Source organism: Chiloscyllium punctatum, chromosome 10, assembly GCF_047496795.1.
Source record: "Chiloscyllium punctatum isolate Juve2018m chromosome 10, sChiPun1.3, whole genome shotgun sequence".
NCBI lineage: Eukaryota > Metazoa > Chordata > Chondrichthyes > Orectolobiformes > Hemiscylliidae > Chiloscyllium > Chiloscyllium punctatum.
The window spans coordinates 68,914,729-68,929,420 of record NC_092748.1 but is presented as its reverse complement, the minus strand read 5'-3'; the positions used below and the strand labels follow the sequence as shown (position 1 = coordinate 68,929,420).

Genomic DNA, 14,692 nt, shown 5'->3' with positions numbered 1-14,692 from the left:
GCAACAATACCACTGAACAGGTTGAAGAAAAATACCTAAAAATTCTTTTAGTTTGATTTGTTAAAGAAAAGAGGTATGCAATTGAATGTCCTGTTCACATTGATTTCCATCCCCTGTAGAGGGTGCTGAACCTAAGCTGAGTCAATTTATTGCATTTCGTATGATCACTGTGCAACAGTGTTTTATGCATTATTTCTGCATCTGTGATTTATCATTATCCTTATATTTAATAATTTATGACAAAGTATTTTTCTCCATATTACTTTGGGTTGTTAACCACAAGCCACACATTTGCCATTAATTTACTCAATTCGGGTAGTCATTTCTATTATCCCTCAAAATTCTTTGAGCAGTTTTCTGTTTTAACCAGACAAGAAAGGGGTCATAGTTCAACCTGTTTTAACCCTCTTCAGTGAAAGCATTTTTTTTTTCTGTTTTAAGCAGGCAGCTTTCACGCTTAATGTAAAAAAGAAACCAAAGAACTGCAGATGCTGGAAATCAAAAGTAAAAGTTGCTGGAAAAACTCAGGTCTGGTAGCATCTGCAAAGGGCAAGCAGAGTTAATATTTTGGGAGCAGCAACCCTTCTTCAGAATTGATTTTATCAAGCAAAAAGTTGGTATATTTTCTGAAGATGGAGTGGTGGGAGGGGTGTAGGAGTAAATGATTGGCAGAGATGGAAAGCAAGTCGTTGGGCAAAGGAAAGGAACACCTAACTTAAATCGCACAACATCAGGTTTTAATCCAACTTTGAAAGTATAAGCTTCAAATAAACCTGTTGGATTATAACCTGGTCTTGTGCGATTCTTAACTTTGTCCACCCAAGTCCAACACTGGCACCTCCACATCATAATTTATACTTAGTTAAGGAAGGGGAGAGCAAATGCAAAGCAAACAAGAAAAGTCAACACCTAGCAACATATACAGCACAGGTATTGATGTTTAAAAAGAGAATGAGGAGAAGCTGGTTGAGCATAGGCACTGATAAAATCAAACCCAAATCCTGATCTTAGACCTAATGGGTTGTAAGAAGTGTGAGTGTGAGATAGAAAGGCAGACAGGGAAAGTGTCATCCAGGTTCTTTCTTACAAATCCATTTTCCCTTGTCTCTGCTCTGCTGCTGAGAGTAAAGGATAATTTGCATATTCCTGAGTCTGCTCATTATTTTTTCGAGATGAATATTCCACATATGATCTTTCCTCTGTGTAATATGTAAATCATGCAGGATATAGCGGTCTGAGTTTCAGCGCCCTTAATAACTCAGTTAATTTCAGCTTAGACTGTTGTTCACTGATGGGATTGCCAATTTGACTCAGCCCAGTCAGGTGATCACAGCAGCTATGTACAGAGGAACCTCGATTATCCAAATACCAATTATCCGAAAATCAGATTATCCGAAGGAGATCTCGAGGTCCCGGTGGAAACATTACATCAAAGACGTGTTTCCAGCAGTGGTTACATCTTTTGTTTATAGTGATTAAACAGGCACTGTTTCCAAATGACTGACCCCCTGCCCTGTCTCTCTTCCCCACACATTCCCTGGAGTTCTACAGAGGGGTGTACCCTAAGCCCCACCCCCTCTTCCCCAGATAATCTCTCCAACATTGTCCTCCAGCAGAGGTGGAACCTGTCAAAAAGGTGCAGTAGAAAGTTGTGTATGCGCGTGCTATTTGGAGACTTAACCCACAAAGGCAGCTGCAGTAGCAATAGTCTTGTTGCTGTGCAGTCTGGCTGCCCTGGTGAGGGGAGGGGGCAGGCAGGGGCGGTGTTGGACAGGGTTGGGGGGCGGGGGGGGTGGTGTTAGGTGCGGTTGAGGGGGGGGGGGGGCGGGATTGGCCAGGGGTTTGGGGGGGCGCGGTGTGGGACAGGGTTGGGTGGTGGTGTTGGATAGGGTTGGGGGCACAGGGTCTCACATGTTGTGTGCTGCTGCGAGTCTCCTGAAAGGAGAGCAGACTTTTAAAACCTCCAAGCCCCAGAGGAAAGGCATTTAATCAATTAACCAAATAATCGATTATCCAAACGAAATAGTGCCCGGCCATCTTGTTCAGATAATCGAGGTTCCCCTGTAATTTGTTATTGTTAAACCCGTTTTAAGTCCATAAAAGTCATAGGCATTTAAACTAAATCATTTAAGTTGAATATTGATAGTCTATTTTCAATGTGATCGTAATATTTCCTAGACTCAACATAACTCTGACAGGTTTACAATTAACTTGTCCACTAACCATAATTGAACAGATTGATTGGATTGACAGAAACATTGGCAGATTTTTACGGGAGCAAAAGCGGAAATTGCTGATAAAGCTCAGCAGGTCTGGCAATATCTGTGAGGTAAATCAGAGTTAATATTTTGGCTCCAGTGACCCTCGCTCAGAACAGAGTTGTAATATCTAGAACTGAAATGCACCGCAAGCCCAAACAATACTCCCAAATAAATTTCCATGTAATTCATAGCAAACTCTGGATAATTTAGTAAATGTTGTCCAACAGCAAAATCACATCGAATGCTGAAGAGTATGTTCTGAGTTTTGCAAGCGCAGGCTCATGGAGTACAGTCAGCAAGCTTCTCACAGTTAAGGGAATTAATTATTTTATACCTGGTATAGCAAGATATATTACGTTTATGTAATGGAACGTCTTTTTGGTTTGACAGTAGAATCCTGTTCGTGGAGACCATCATTCCTATGTTTATGCAATGTAGCAATGTAAGATGACTAACGTCACCTGTTGCTCAATATTTTGGGTAATTTTCCCTTTTCAAAATAAACTGAGGTGAATTGGGTACATTTCAATGTCAAACGTTGTACCATAGGCCCATTCATGAGTCTGCACAAAGTATAGTGAGAACTGATTTGATCAGAATAGCCTTTTATCTCACAGACTAATTGTGATACGTTTTATCTCAGCATGAAGCTTGAAAAGTGAGAAGATCAATATCGCTCTATTCAAAAGGTTGCCAGTAAGGTTGATCATGTGCTGTGTGGAACTGTAGGAATCCCAATGACTATATTGACCAGTAAACATAAGCTTGCAGTAGATAATAATAAAGAACCTTCTGACAGAACTTTCAACTAGCACATTGAGGAAAGGGTGCTCATTTGATTGCTCAATGGTAGATCAGAGTGCAGAATGGAGTTTATTAAAGTGTGGGAAAATATTGCTTGGGTGCAATTGAGGACTGAAGTATTGCAAACATATCATCTCTATATGGAACATATACAAGGTGTAAGAGGATAGTGCTCACTCCCTTGAAGACGTGCTTCTCGTGGCAATCACCAAACATCTTAGAAAGAGCTGGGCATGGATAGGATACCACTTTACATTTACTCACTACATCATGACAATCTAGATATGTCATTGATGTATAAATCTGTTTTCATAGAACTCATGGACTTAAAACTTAGGCAGTAGAGTTCAGTTCTAACCACACCACGTACACACAAATAGATGGTATAATATTTGATTATATTGTCATGTGAGTAATGAAACCCTATTGCAACCTTGCAGCTGCTCCCTTTCTGAAGTAAAATTGGATTGTCAAGAATTTTTTTGGACAGACACCTCATAGATCTTTAATTCTTTGGTATCAGTATATTTTACTTAAGTCATAAAGAATCTCTTAAAGCTCTAAAGATGTTCCATTAATTCTGTATTTGGATTCCAACTTGTAAATACAGTTGAAATATTTTACCAAACCCTGTACTTATTATATTTCAAGAGCAAACCTGGACCTACCTTTAACAAATACAGACTCTGACTCATTCAACATTTACTATGTCGCAGATATTATTGATTATGGTTTTTGTGACAGTCATACGCTGGGAAACAATTATGAAGCAGAGCTATGTTTTATACTGTCTCAAATATCCTTTGGTCTGACTTCAAATTTCTCAGTCTATTTTCTACCAGTTTAGGATGGAAATTACCAATTTGTTTCATATTCAAATATATTTATGAATTATGATTAGGATTTTCATGTTCCATCTATTTTGGTTGTATTTTGTAACTGGTCATATTTTGTGCTGCATTTATTCAGCAAAACATCCCAAGATGCTTCAATAGAGAACATGGAAATGATGCCTAGGACTGAATTTTATGAAAAATCAGCTAAATGTCAATGTTGGGGAGTTAGATGAAGGGCTTTTATCCCATTACCTTGAGGAAGTATTTATTTTTCTGTTCTCTGCAGCTTGCCTCATTAACAATGCACCATTAGCGATAGCACTCCCCTTGCATTCTTGTGTGTTCAGCAATAACAGGTGTACCTGCAACTGCTCGGTCCTCCTGAGAATCAAGACCCCTGTGCCATTTTAAAAGCCCAGCCATGCACCAGATCAAACGCTGTGGCCAAGAGCTGCCCTTCACAGAACACTTTGTGTGAAGGGATCAAAAAAACACAGTTCTGAGGACATAGCGGTAGCAAGGCTGATATGTCATTGCAAAAACAAGTGCACATTTCTTACTGTATCATTATTTAAGAAACATGCTTCACAGATTAGTAGTCCTCCGCATCAGTCCATCTTAGAACCCTGTCTTAGAGAGTGCTATTCTTCCCCAATGCCTACTGTCGCCTAACATCTTCACATTGATCAATGTGGGAGCATCGCACACAGGAAAGCCTTCAAATGGTTGAAAACATTCACTTTTAGTCAGTGACAGCCAAAGCAAGGAATAAATAAACAAAAGCTGCATTTGCCTCTGGGAACAGACAGGGACTGCTTATCTTCCAAGTGGCAAAACATTTGCAGTCAATGAGTGATCACTGCACTCAACTTGTATCTGTTGGAGCCAAATGCTAATTAAGTCCTGTCTGGCTTGTAATGCCCAATGCTGCAGCACTCTCATGTTAAAGAGGATGTTCCACCATCTCAATGTCCTCCTCCAAACAATGCTGCCACTGTTCCAGCACTTCATTATCCATCATGACCTTTCCTTGCCTACTCTAGTTATGCAGAGCGCAACATGCGAGGATCATGCAGCACATGATATTTGGAGTGTACACTGAGGCCCTCCCAGACTAATCTAAGTATCAAAACCTCATCTTCAACAGATCCACTATCTGTTCTATGATGACTCTTGTGAAGACTGGTCTGTGATGTATCTTTGCTTGGTCTCAGGAGGTTGTGTAAATGAGTGATCAGCCATGGTTGCAGAGGGATGCCTTTGTATCCCAGTAACTATTCTTACAAGGCATCTGGACAAGGAAAAGAAGAAGGAACATGTGAGTTCTCAAGGATATAGGCATGATGGCAGCTTCCAAAGTACTTGATGCTGAGTTCTAAATGTGGTACTGATGATCACAGATGACTTGCATATTGATGGATGAAACCACTTTCTGTTAATTAAGTGAGTGATGTTGTGATTGTAATACCTTTCCCCTGGTGGAGGTTGTGCCTACTGCCCAGACACTGATCTGATCACAGAAAAATGAGACAAAGGTGGGATCTGTCACATGTTGACAACCCCTCAGGCTACAGGACCTGCTGAAGCACTTGGAATAGTTCTGTGACAGTCCCAAATCTTAAGCAGTCTGCAGTGACACCGTGGTTGAAAAATGTGGTGCTGGAAAAACACAGCAGGCCAGGCAGCATCTGAGGAGCAGGAGAATTGACAGGAGCCTTCTTTAGGCTTATGCCCGAAACGTCGATTCTCCTACTCCTCGGATGCTGCCTGGCCTGCTGTGTTTTTCCAGCACCACATTTTTCAACTCTGGTCTCCAGCATCTGCAGTCCTCACTTTCTCCCTGCAGTGACACTGTGCCTTGCTCACCTGGAGGAAATGGCATCAAAGGCAATAGACTCTGAGCCTTCTGTAGTACCTCAGCATTCTTAGGAGACCTATACTGTTGACCTTTTCACATGGAGGTTCTTCAGCAGCTTCTGGAAGTTGCTGATGATCCTGGGCTTGCTGATTTATTTATCGTTCCTTAATTCTTGCACCTTTATAAATTGCAACCGCAGTAAAAATGACTCCTTCCTTAGCTGGCTGCATTAGTTATACTTCCAATGAACCTTTTGGGAATATCAGAAATAGAACATATCCTCAGTACTGTGAGCAATCAGTGTTCACATTACTCACAATTTACTATTTAGCATTCTTCTCCATAGATTGGGACATGGAGAAAACTCTACATAGACTTTTGACAAAGGGAATCTTATTCTGATGAATGGTTCACAAGTCACATTATGCAAATACAGTAGGAATTGTACATCTTGTTTGGTTACTGATACCTTGTTACCCCACACCGACATCATCCAAGAAAGCCTGTATTACATATAGAAAAAGTTGGTGAAAACTTACAGCTCAAGGTGAGACGGAATCAGCTCTATGCCCTTGAGAAACCTACGAGATCTTGTATGGTCTTTGTGAATTGTGGCCCACAGCCGACACTTTTATGGTTATGCGTGATCATTTAAGGTTATTCTGATAATTTCTCCTTCACAGATGTGACTATGATCAATCTGTAATGACCAAACACATGGTGATAGTTGGTTATGACCAGGATTTATATCTCACGCAATTGGACACTGCCTATATTTCACATGCAGGATCTTATGATTATAAATGACCAAATCATCCGCCAACATTTCCACCACCTCAAAACAGACCCCACCACCAGGGATATATTTCCCTCCCCACCCCTTTCCGCCTTCCGCAAAGACCGTTCCCTCCGTGACTACCTGGTCAGGTCCACGCTCCCCCCCCCCCCCCCCCCCCCCCCACCCCATACAACCCACCCTCCCATCCTGACACTTTCCCCTGCCACCGCAGGAACTGTAAAACCTGCGCCCACACCTCCTCCCTCACCTCTATCCAAGGCCCTAAAGGAGCCTTCCACATCCATCAAAGTTTTACTTGCACATCCACCAATATCACTTATTGTATCCGTTGCTCCTGATGCGGTCTCCTCTACATTGGGGAGACTGGGCGCCTCCCAGCAGAGCGCTTTAGGGAACATCTCCGGGACACCCGCACCAATCAACCACACTGCCCCGTGGCCCAACATTTCAACTCCCCCCTCCCACTCTGCCGAGGACATGGAGGTCCTGGGCCTCCTTCACCGCCGCTCCCTCACCACCAGACGCCTGGAGGAAGAACGCTTCATCTTCCGCCTCGGAACACTTCAACCCCAGGGCATCAATGTGGACTTCAACAGTTTCCTCATTTCCCCTTTCCCCACCTCACCCTGGTTCTAAACTTCCAGCTCAGCACTGTCCCCATGACTTGTCCGGACTTGTCCTACCTGCCTATGTCATTTTCCGCCTATCCACTCCACCCTCTCCTCCCTGACCTATCACCTTCATCCCCTTCCCCCACTCACCCATTGTACTCTATGCTACTTTCTCCCCACCCCCATCCTCCTCTAGCTTATCACTCCACGCTTCAGGCTCACTGCCTTTATTCCTGATGAATGGCTTTTGCCCAAAACGTCGATTTCGAAGCTCCTTGGATGCTGCCTGAACTGCTGTGCTCTTCCAGCACCACTAATCCAGAATCTGGTTTCCAGCATCTGCAGTCATTGTTTTTATCTACCTGATTATAAATGACTTCAACTTGTATTGTGAAAGTGCCTGATGAATGCCATTACCCCTTGAAAGGCCTTACATCATAAGTAGAGCCCATGTGCTGAGAAATGAAAAACACTCACCTATTTTACCCATGTGTTCTTGTGCAACCTCACGTTATAGAAAAATTGCGCTTTAGAAACAACGTTTAAAGTGTTGGTGATGTAATCATGTTACAGCCAAAACACATGTTAAAAGTTCATACTTTAGAAGCAACATCCCCAATTTGTCAAAAATCACTTTGACGAAATGCATGTTAGAGCAGAACAACCTGAAATGGATATGGTCACAGCCATTTTCCATGTATTTGTGAATCACCTAACTATGGAAGGCAGTACAGGTCACACTTAAAGAGGAGTAACAGACTCTGCTTGGTAATCAAGGGCCATCTAAAAATTCTCTGTTTCTTACTTGCACTGGCTGCAGTGTTGAGCTTCCATTCATTCCCATATATTTATTTCATTTACACCTTTGGCTCCCAACATTACCCTAGCATCTGGCCATACAGCTGAATCATGCTAGTCATCATGTGGCACTGTCCCCATTGAAGCCACCGTTATCACGATCATTGATTAGCCCCTTCTGACTGATGAATGAACTTGCCTATGACTGATCTCAGTCTAGCTCCTCAGCTGACTGACCATGAATTCCCAAATTGGTCCCACTGGACTCACAGAACTGAACATGGTCCATTCCTCAGACTGTAGTAATATGGAACACCCTGACCCTGACTCTCCTAAGTGGCTGACTGACCACAATTAAGCACCTGGACTGATATTAGATGCTGTCCTTGACTTATTGTGTCCTGACTGAAGGTTGTCTCCCTTGACCTGACTGAGGACTATTCTCCTTAGACTTCCAGGCATTGCCATTTGGCTGTACCACATGCAGTATGATTGATGCATAAGCTGGTAGCTGTAGGTGTGACATTGATGTAGTAGAAGACATATAGCAATATGTCCACCCTCTTGACTAATCCACTACTGAAAACCATGACAAGATACCCAGCTTTGTATCTGTACTATACAGCAAAGCAAGACAAAATTACTGAGAGTCTTTAAGTTCTGAATCCAATGTCAAAGCACAAAAGGGAAAGACAACGCAGAGATACCTTGAGCACTCAAATAGATGCAAAGTGACGAGCACTAAAAAGCAAGAGAAGAGACTTGAGATGTATCATGGTTGAAATGGGTGCTTGCTCTTGTGTGCAAAGTGTTTTGGAAGCAGCACTAAAATAAAAGATACCATTGCTCTCCAAAGTGTATAACTGAATTGCAGAACTGTACTATATGTGGGTTCAACATGTGCCGTAATGATGTGGTGAGGCTGATGCTTATCTAAAGCCAATCTTCATCGATGGTAGAGAGCTTGGCACAGTCATTGCTAATGGAGCATAACCCTGAAATGTTTGGGACTGCTGTCCAAGCTGGAGGCCCAGAGCAGCAACTGGGGAGCTGGATTGACCAGGTACTGACTCTGAGTTTCACAGCATTGTCTAGTCTCCATCTAATGCATAGGACAATAGGAAATTGCATTTCAGTGAGGTGAATTTAGGTACTAATAGCATGCAAGTAGGCCTCTTAGTCCTTACCAGTGAAATTCTTGTCTTGCTATTTAAATAATTGTTGCAGAATTAGAATTTTATTCTTGACTGGATGTAGGTTTGCTCGCTGAGCTGGAAGAAATATTTCCAGACGTTTCATCACCCTACTGGATAACATCTACAGTGGGCCTCCGGGCAAAGCACTGATAATAAAGCCTGCTTTCTATTATATGTTCGGGTTTCTTTGGTTTGGCAATGTCATTTCATGTGGTGATGTCATTTCCTGTTTTTAGATGAGGTCTAAATTGATGTGTTGATAGAGTTCCGTTTGGAATGCCATGCTTCTAGGAATTCTCGTGCATGCCTCTGTTTGGTTTGTCCTAGAATGGATGTGTTGTCCCAGTTGAAGTGGTGTCTTTCCTCCTCCTAGGTTACTAGTGAGAGAGGGTCATGTTGTTTTGTGGCTAGTTGATGTTCATGAATATTAGTGGCTAGTTTTCTGCCTGTTTGTCCATTGTAGTGTTTGTTACAGTCTTTGCACGGTATTTTGTAAATAACATTAGTTTTGTTTGTTGTCTGTATAGGGTCTTTCAAGTTCATTAGCTGCTGGTTGACTGTGTTGGTGGGTTTGTGGGCTACCATGATGCTAGGCATTGTGAATCTCATTTCTTCTGCTGTCACCATATTTTCTCATCTGACCCATCATTTGCAACATCATTCAGGATCCTCCATCACCACTTCACCCCACCCCCAACAACAATTAAAAGATTATATTGAGTTAAGAAAGCTGGCTGACAAGAATTGGTTAATAAATGGAAAATCAGAAGTCTTCTCTACAAATTGGTTTTGGTTGAGGTCAGTGTTATTGAGATAACTACAGTTCATCCAAAGCAATGATCTTTTTCTATGTTCAAGGCAGGTTATCATTGTATTATATAATAACAATTTATTCTTATATCATACAAATAGAAATTGACTGCATTCTTACAAATAATAATATTAAAAGGTGATATGTCAAATGAGTAATTAAATGGGACCTAAGGCTGAAACCTGAAGGCATGATGGAAAAGGTCTTGTGGTTCAGAGAAGGGCCAGAAAATTAATGGACCAATAAGATCAATTCCCAGTTTAAACACATTAATTCTCTTGATTGACTCATTGGCCTGGATTTTCCAGTGGCCAGGCATTATTCCAGCATACAGAGGAGTTGCAACTGGTGACCTTGTAGAATCCCCAATGTAGCAGACTCTGAAAGAATTGCCTGGAAAATTGAAGATTCTGTTGGGCGATTCCTCTATACTCGGAATGCCTATAGTCAGAAGTGTAATGGAATAACAGATACATGGGTTGAAAGTTTCCATGATTACAAAATCTTGTTTTATTGCATACTCTGCATACATTTAAACGGGGGAATTTGGAGGGTTCCAGTGGAATTAAATGCATAGTTACTCATGAGAAGTTAGACTATTAAATACAGAGGACCCCCGATTATCCAAAGGACACAGGCAGGGAGTATTTCATTCGGTTAATCAAATTCTGGATAATCGAATGCTGGATAACACAGTTTAGCCAAACATCGGGACCTTGCGATCTTGCCGGATAATCATATGCCAGATAATCAAGGTTCCTCTGTACATAGCTAACTCCTAAGAAACAAATTGACAACATACTTAGCTCACACACCCTCAACTACACCTCCTACAATCACTCTGTACCCTGCAAACTCCTACCTGACACTCCCCAGGACCCAGTGCCCTACCCTGCTCTGGGACCCCATCTGCCCTGCTCCAGTCCTGACCCCCACTTCTCCATGCATCAAATTCAACCCCCCTTTCCTCGGTCCTGTTCACCTTTCACCAGATCCAACTGCCCAACTCTCCTTCCCTTGCACTGGAATATTTTGCCAGGAATGTGGGAGTCACTTCTTCTGTTTAAACAAAAAGGGGTGAACGAGTAATCTGCAAGAGATTGGGCCAGATTTTTAGATGACTGGCAATGAGTTGTAACTGTATACATCAAAAAAGCAGAGAGTTGGGAGCAATTTGATTAAGGTTAATAAATAAACATTACTTGCTTCTGTTTATTTAAGCTGATTACTTCAAATGAATAGGTTAAGGAGGACCAAATGGTATACTTGCAAATTGCATAAGGGGTTGTACTAGTTTGGAAGTTTGGCAGTTCTTTTGCTGAGAACCTGATGCCAACTAGTGTGGTGAACACTGATTACTGATATTTCTACAGGGCACTTAGAGTCATGGAGTCGTAGACGAGTTCCTTGCTGAGGCAGAAATTACCTTGTGAAAGATGCAAGTGTCTGTAGTATAAATTATAACAGCGTGATCTCTTGAACGCTTTTATTTTATCTAAACTACTTAAATTTTCTATGTTTTCTTAATTGACTTGGGATTTACTTTGGTCTTTGTCCTTTCCCAGGAATTTCATGGCTGTGGTTGGATGGGCTCTGCACTCAATCACAATTGTATAGGATCTGCTGAATGGAGCAGTAACTCTTTTTCAGACAATTATGTTTGTTGGCTTGTATAGTATTCTGCTGTGTTATGAATTCCCTAAATATTTTTATTTTACTTCTTTTCTCTGTATTTGTAGGAATATCCCTCACTTGGGCAACTAATAGAAAAGCTTGTGGAAAACAACATCTTGCTGATTTTTGCTGTGACAGATAAGCAGCTAAACACTTACAAGGTAACCTAATTCAGTATTATAACTGAAAGAAGAAAGAAATTTCAATGGTTAATAAGCAACATATTTAAAGAAATTTTCTGGAGGCCAAAATCCTGTAAGCAAAGTTATAAATTTGCATTTCAAACAGAGTTCAGGTCTAATTGAGAAGAATGCTCTGCACAATAAGAAATCATAATGGGATTTTTTGACAAACGTAGCACTGAATGCCTTCCGATCAGAAGTGTAATGGAATAATAGATACAGTGGTTGGAAGTTGCCATGATGACAAAATCTTGCTTTATTGCATATGTTAAGGAGAAAGGAATAGGATATTGAGGGTGGGTGGGAAGAGGTAATTGGAATTGGAAGAAGCTTATTAACACAGGAAGGTTATAAACACAGGAAGAGACCAATTGGGTCAAATCATTTGTCCCTGCTGATGATTCAGTGTAATCTTTGATATGTGCATGACTGTTGTACACAGTAAGGATGTATCCCCGACTTTAGACAACCTTCTAGCCTTAGGACTTTTTGCGTGTTCATGCAGGCTTCTTTGAATTTACCAGACAGACGTGATTTGTTCAGCAAGCCACAGAGTGCCACAGTCTAATCCAGAGAGTCATAAACTTTTCTTTTAAAACTGCATATCATCCCATCCAACCGATCACATGAAAGGCAAAGATACCTTTTGCAAGCAATATTTTAGGAAAAATAATGGATGGAAGTTTCTCCGTATGATGTCCCTCAGTCATTTGCACTTATTAAGATATACCTGCCCACATTTTCCAATTTTTGACAGTAAATCAAAAAAGGTTTGAGGTAAACAGAGGTATTCCTGAAGATTGAGTTGATTGAAGTAGCAGTGAAATTTGAGTAGAAAATCCAGATCAGTTTTTTGCAAACTAGTACAGAAATTGTAAATGAAACAGTGCTAAATGAGTAAATTATTGTTCTTAATGCTTAATTTCATTTCATTTTTCATTTTGGATGATAGGCATTAGCTTTTGGAAAATAAATGCCATTTCTACTTTGATAATCTGTACCAATGACAATAAACCATATGATGTGTTAAATGCATAATAAAGTTTGCTGCACTCCATGCAATAATTGCTTTAGGTCCAGGCACAGAATAAGGCCCATTTACTGATGTGAGTGCCATTTCCATAACACCAATCATCTTGTGGATGTTCAGAGATTGCAAATTTAATGCTATATATCTTATGAGGGAAAAACTTGTATTATGAATCACAAAAGATTAAATTCAGGTGATAGATATCCTTCTCCACACAAACTAATGAAAGAGACATTGATCAGCACACTTCAATTTGAATTCAAGCAAGGCTGTGTCAGTGATCAGTTAATGTACCCCAATCCATTGTACCCACCACTCTGCTGTGTTTAACTCCTAAGAAATTGTTAAAGGCTGAGCATTAAAAATGCAATCTAAATGTGTCATAGATAGTTTATCTGAATTTATTTATCAGTAATCATTTGAATTGACAAATATCTAAGAACTATGAAGATACATTTTCCTGGGTCTATACACAGGAGTATTACATTGTCCCTGTGTTTTAAGTATTAGAAAATTAAAAGCATACATGTGAAAAGACTGTCTCTGATTTTTCAATATCCAGTATGCCTGAGATCCCTTGAACTTTTATTTTACAGATCCACAGCAGTGAGAGCAGTGTACACAAAATCTAACCATATTCTGGTCTGGCCCTTGATCTTTAGTCCTTGAATCTAATTACAACCACCCATCCAAATGCAGCTTCTTTCAAAGAGCTTTTGCTTTACCTGGACTGCGACAGCAGTCCTTACTTCCAAAGTGACTCACCTCTGTTTTATAAATCATAAACAGTGTAATATGTAATTTTATCTTTTATTTAGTCAAGGTAATTTATTATCCACTGTCGGGGGACATGCCTTCAGCCTAGCATACAATATTGGTGAATCTACATTAATCAGACTGAAATTAAACAATATTGGTGCAATCTTATGAATTGCTGATTACATAATTAGTTAAGGATTTTACACCTGTTAAGCCATTGTAGCTTTAGCACATCATTGGTGTCTGGGTAGACAAACTTTCCTAAGACGAGGTGGGATGAATTTCACATGTTTCCAGGGGATGGCATGCCCTAACATGGTAGGTGGGTAGATGCTGCAAATTGGCAATCTGCCTGTCATATAGAAAAGTAAATTGTGCTTGTAAGCCAGTTGACCCTGATAATACACTACCCATAACATTGTAAGGTTGGCTTGGGCAGGTGGGTGGGATTGAAGAGCCTCCTTCTTTAAAAATAAGTTTTTAAAAGAGTGCAAGGAATGTGTAAATCAGTCATCAGGAAATATCTTCATTACAAGGTCAGGTGGGGATGGGGAGGCACCACTCCTCAAGACAGTACTCCTGCTTTCCTTCATGCTTGCCAGCTCTATAGAATTCAAACCCCCAAACATCTCAGCAACCCTCTCTGATTTGGCCAGATCTGCCCTGACCAATACCCTGAACTGACCACATTCCAGGGATCCATTGAGCTTTCTTATGATGGATGTAGAACTGGCAATGCATGCTGGTAAGCTCCTGGCACTGCTGGTCAGTCAGTTTGGCTCCAGTGAGGGGCAGGAGACCTATGTAACCGACATTTTATCCTTCCTCCAACACATTATAACTGCAGGTGGGCTTTTTTTTCAGGCTATGCAGTGGCTGCGGCTTTCTTTCAGAGAGGGTTTCACTCAGCATAATTCTGCCCAGTAAGTCTGACCTCAATGCTAAGAATCCAACAATGCAACATAGAATTACAACATCTGCGCTTTTCTTTAAACAGATATACTGAAGTGTGTGTGCAAGACTCATTCATTGCACTGCAAAATTTCCAATTTTATCTTAGATGTGATCCACTT

At 40.9% G+C, this 14,692-nt stretch overlaps 1 protein-coding gene across 4 annotated transcripts in view; it reads left to right on the top strand.

The window, feature by feature from the left end:
• The window catches only part of itgb6 (integrin, beta 6), a 116,678-nt gene that overhangs the window by 33,820 nt on the left and 68,166 nt on the right, over positions 1-14,692 (top strand). For all 4 annotated transcript variants that reach the window (XM_072579439.1, XM_072579442.1, XM_072579443.1 and 1 more), the window contains one exon: positions 11,714-11,809. In XM_072579439.1, the coding sequence (XP_072435540.1) occupies positions 11,714-11,809 (96 nt within the window). The remainder of the gene's footprint in view (positions 1-11,713; positions 11,810-14,692) is intronic.